The sequence below is a fragment of the Vidua macroura genome, chromosome Z, assembly GCF_024509145.1.
Source record: "Vidua macroura isolate BioBank_ID:100142 chromosome Z, ASM2450914v1, whole genome shotgun sequence".
NCBI classification, from domain to species: Eukaryota; Metazoa; Chordata; class Aves; order Passeriformes; family Viduidae; genus Vidua; species Vidua macroura.
Genome location: NC_071611.1, coordinates 67837286 through 67842132, shown reverse-complemented (window position 1 = coordinate 67842132; position 4847 = coordinate 67837286). Strand labels below are relative to the sequence as shown.

General features: G+C 55.0%; 1 protein-coding gene across 1 annotated transcript; it reads right to left on the bottom strand.

The window, feature by feature from the left end:
* Positions 1-842: 842 nt before the first annotated feature.
* LOC128821588 (uncharacterized) lies at positions 843-4546 on the bottom strand. Its single transcript, XM_054002780.1, has 6 exons — positions 3684-4546; positions 3241-3428; positions 2974-3094; positions 1774-2371; positions 1309-1426; positions 843-932 (listed from the first exon to the last, which is right to left on the bottom strand). Exons 1-4 carry the CDS (start codon positions 4525-4527, stop codon positions 2361-2363), a joined length of 1164 nt encoding a protein of 387 aa, XP_053858755.1. The 5' UTR covers positions 4528-4546; the 3' UTR covers positions 843-932; positions 1309-1426; positions 1774-2360.
* Between the last annotated feature and the right edge of the window lie 301 nt (positions 4547-4847).

Genomic DNA, 4847 nt, shown 5'->3' with positions numbered 1-4847 from the left:
ATTATTACAACCAGTCTAGGTAAAAATATACAAATACCAACTTGAGTTAACAAAACTTAATTTATTGCCAACCTCTACAACAGCTCACTATACACAAAGATCAAGTAAGTGTTTAACAACTTAATTTATTACATATTACTACAAGTGTACAGCCCATATAGAAATACAAAAATATGCATTCCTCTCTAAATAGCCCTACACTAAAAATTCAATAGATAGAATTATACAACTACACCCTCCATACATGTTTAAATATAAATACCTACATAACTGTAACAAACTATAGATGTAAATATAGATTAAACATTACATATTACATACAATATATAAGTAGATATATTAACCAAACCTATCTACAAATATACAAAAATCACCAATCTAAATATCCACCCAACTGCATCAATACAAATATACAGCTGTACACCTCGATACATATGTAAATGTCATTAAACAGAGAAAAATAGATCAATATACATATAAAAATAGAAATATCTGTCAATACAAATATCAATATACATATTTAAAGAGCCATATACCGACACTGTATAAATACAAATACATACCCACACAACTGTAAACCTAGGAAATAGAACTAAACATAGTTATTACATCTTAGATACATATACACACATATATGTAATTACAAACATATATCTATATATATGCATACATATATACATAGCATACATATATATAACAACATACATAGCATACATACATATAACAACATACACACAGAAATATTCCTATGCAAATCAAAGCCGACATATGTACATGTCCATATAATAATCCCTGTCTACATGCAAGTCCAGACATCTTTAAATAGAATTCCAAGCAGAGGGATCTCAGCTGCCCCATCTTCAAAGCCTCTCCCTCGGTCTCTTCCTCCCGTGCAGAGCAGCTCTCCTGGACAGGGACAGCAGATGGCACAGCTGGGAAGCAAAGGGAACACTGAGTCAGTACGGGGACGTTTCCCTTGGCAGCAGCTGCACTTGCATCAGGGAAGAGAAGATCTCGGAGCCTCCCCAGAGGGTTAGAAAGAAAAAAGCAGCCGAGCGGGCCAGGCTGCGGGAGCGCGGCCGCGGCGGGACTGTCCCGCAGCCCCGGCAGCCCGGCACAGCCGGCACAGCTGCCGGGCCCTGCCGGCACAGCTGCCTTGCCCAAGGACAGCCCCTGTGCCGGCCGGGGCAGCTGCGCTGAGCAGCCCCAGCACGGGCAGGGCCCGCTCCTGCCCCGCCGGGCAGCGCCCACGGCCACAGCCCACGCCACCCTCAGCCCCACCCTGCCTCCCCGGCCCTGTGGCCTCACCCGGGCTCTCTCCAGCGTGGCAGCGGCAGGTCCCCGTTCCCTGCTCTTGCTGCTGGCCTTCAGCTTCTCCCTGCTGGTTCCCGTCAGTCTCCGGCTGTCCTCTAGGTCTTCACTGCAGCTGTGGCAAAAGCGGAGGCCCTGGAATTGGTTCCAAGGCCTGGCAGAGCTGCAGTCCCGGAGCCCTCTGTGCTCCCTGCTGGCCCCCTCCGTCCCCTCAGCCCCGCCATGCTCTCGGCAAACCCCCAGCCCCCTTCAGTTTCTTCAGCCCCTCACAGTCCTCTCACCCCCTCAGTCCTTTCTGAGCCATCCCGTTCCCCTAGACCCGCCACTCCCTCGGCCTGTGCCACTTCCCTGTCACCTCAGCGCCACCATCGCCCTGGGCTGTCCCACACCCCTCAGCCCCAGCAGCACCTCAGGGTCACCGTCCCTTCAGCGTCACCGCCCCCTCAGCCCCTTCAGTCTCACCGTCCTGCAGCAGCTCCTCAGGGGACAGTGCCTGGGGCCACCGGCAGCTCCCACCGCTCCAGGGACACCCGGGGCTGGAACTGCTGCTCCGCCCGGCCCGGCTGCCAGCTCGGACCCAGCACAGGGAGAGGGGACAGAGGGGGCACAGGGGGAAAAGCAAGAGGTGAGGGAGGAAGCAGAGCAGGGGAAGAGGTTAAAAACAGCCCTATACCTATACAGATATCAATCTATGTAACTAAACCCCCATATATCAATATAAATATGCCTGTCTATAAATGTAACTATATATATATGTAAATGTAACTATACACATGTATAAATGCAACTATGGACATCTATAACTATAACTGCACATCTAAAAATATAAATATATACACCTAAAACTACAAATAAATTAACTGTACAAATCTCTGTCTATATAGATAGATAAATATAACTACATAAATCTATAAACACAACTACATAGATCAATAAATATAACTATACACATCTATAACTAGAGATAGAGGAATTCCACCTGCCCAATGGTCACAGGCTCTCCCTCTGTCTCTTCCTGCCACACAGGGCAGCCCTCCTGGAGAAGCTGATCACACGGGATCTGGGAAGCAAAGGGAATGAACACTGAGTCAATACTGGCCCTTGTGCAAGTGTCCCTTGAGCGCCAATTGTCCTTCTATCAGGGACTTTAAAAGACGGCCTGAAAGGCAGACTCTCACTTGGCAATTTGAAGCCTGCTCTTTAAAGAACAGGGATCCTTCCAAGTGTTCAAAACTGAGCTGTGTAAAGTATTTAAGTATCCTGATAAAGTCTCAGCACCCACAGTGCAAATGGCACCCACGAGAGCTTGAAACACAGACAGTCCCAGTGACAGAGAGACCACAGTCCTCACTGAAATGGCTGAAGGCTGCTGGGGGCTGAGTTATGAACCAAACTGGGATACCCAGCTTGGTGGCACAACCCCCACAAGGTCAGGTTTATTCCCTGCTCTCTTGCCACAGCAGAGGACTCCGTGTCAGAGCCTCTGGAGAAGCATGGAGGGCAGAGCTCAGGGAGGTTGTTCATGTGCCTTTGAACTAAAGGCACCAGGAAGCACCAACCCTGCAGACAAGAACTCAACTCTTCTCATCTCCCTTCCTGCCAGAGGCAGGCTCAGAGCAGCCGTCTCACACCTCTCTAAACCAATGGGGGCTTTGTCCTTACCAAGCTCCTCGGGCTCTGGGGAACTGTTCCCGCAGCTCTCCGTGCCAGATGACGTTTCCTCTGCTGCAGCCCGGTTCACACGCTCCCCTCCTGAAGACTCAGGGGCAACATTAATATTGCCCTTAAAGAACAAGAGAAAAAAAGAAAACTAAAGATCATTCAGTATTTTGTTGGAATCACATCAAGGATACAGTTACTCTCCTTCTCCATGTAACAACGTTCAAAAGCTCTCAGCCCAGCCTCTTCCATTCCCCTCCAATAGGTTACCTGAGCAGAGGGAGGCCTTTCAGGCAGGGATCTCCTGATCTCCTGGATCATTTGCTCTACAGCAAAGCCAAGATCCACTGGTGGCCATTCCTTTTCCTCAGGTGCATTCCAGGCTGAGCTGGAGGCCGTCGATGCTGCACAGCCGGCACTGCCAGATGGAGCGCTGGGGGCTGAAGTGCCTGAGGTGGCTGCAAGAATCCAAACACATTGGTCACGCTCCACAACGTGGCTCTGGGACACAGATCTCTGTTGCTGCCTTGGATCAAACATCACAGGAAGCATGCAGGAAAAGCAGGCAGAGAATCTTTTGGCTTTCTAGGTGCCCCTTCTTAATAGGCTTGACAATTTGGAGCTGAGAATGACAGAGCCTTGTGGAAAAACACTTCAAACGGTCACTTCTCATGACCTTTTGGATTTTCCAAAGGCTACAACTCTTTTCCTACCTCGTGGGTCGTAGGCTGGGGGCTGCTGCTCCCTGTGGAGATGCTGGAAGCTGCAGGGCGGGATCCTGAGCACCTCCCGGTCAATCGGAGGCAGCTGCCCCCCGCAGAGCTCCTGGAAGCGGCTGCGGGGCCCCTCCCGCCCGAGCGGCAGCAGCGGCTCCCCGTGGAAAGCGAGGAACTCGCAGGGCGGGATCCGTAGCACCTCCCGCTCGGCGGGCAGCGGCTGCTCCCCATAGAGCTCCCGGAAGCCGCTCGGCCCCTCCCGCCGGGCCGGCACCGGCCGGTCCCCGTGCAGCAGGTGGAAGCTGCAGGGCGGGCGCCGGGCGAGCAGCGGCCGCTCCCCGGGGGGCTGCTGGAAGCGACTGCGCCCGTCCCGCCCGTCCGGCAGCGGCCGCGCCCCGGGGAGCTGCTGGGAGCCGCAGGGCCGGCGCCTGCGGCCCTCCTGCCCCGCCGCCCGCCGCTGCCTGTTGGCCGCGCTCCGGCGCCTGATGCGGAGCAGGAGGTCGGGGCGGTCGCGGCGAAAGCAGGGGTTGCTGTAGTGGAGCCAGGCCCCGGCATCGCCCGGCGCAGCCGAGCCAACCCAGCCCGGCACCTTGTGGAAGCCGTAGCGGTAGAGCTGGCGCACAAAGCTGCGGAACTGCGTGGCCCTGAAGGTGTGCGGGGCCGGCCCCTGGGCGTCGCCCGGGCTGAGCAGCTCCCGCTCGAAAAGGGAGCGGTCGATGAGCAGTCCTCGGGACTGGCTGTCCCAGCGCACGGAGTGGACGCGGGGGCTGTTCACCAGGCGCCACAGCTTGGCGGGGAAGGTGCTGGCGCTGAGCCCGGCGGGCAGCGGCAGCTCTGCCATGGCGCTGATCGCCGACTGTCGCCACAACGGCCGCAGCTCAACGGCCGCAGCTCAACGGCCGGAGCGCAACGGCCGGAGCGCAACGGCCGCGGCTGCGCCGGCGGCGCGCGGCCTGAGGGGGGCGCTGCGCCGGACTTGGCAGGGACGAGCGCGGCAGAGCCGGGGCTGCGGGCACGGCGTGGGCCGGGCGGCTGCCGAGGCTGGCCGGGGTCGGCACGGCAGGGCCAGGTGCAAACCCTCTCTTTCCCTGGCTGCAGTCATCCTACCGCCTTTGCTTTGCAGTACAGCCCCAAACCGCCAAGGCAAGCGCAGGAGCTTTC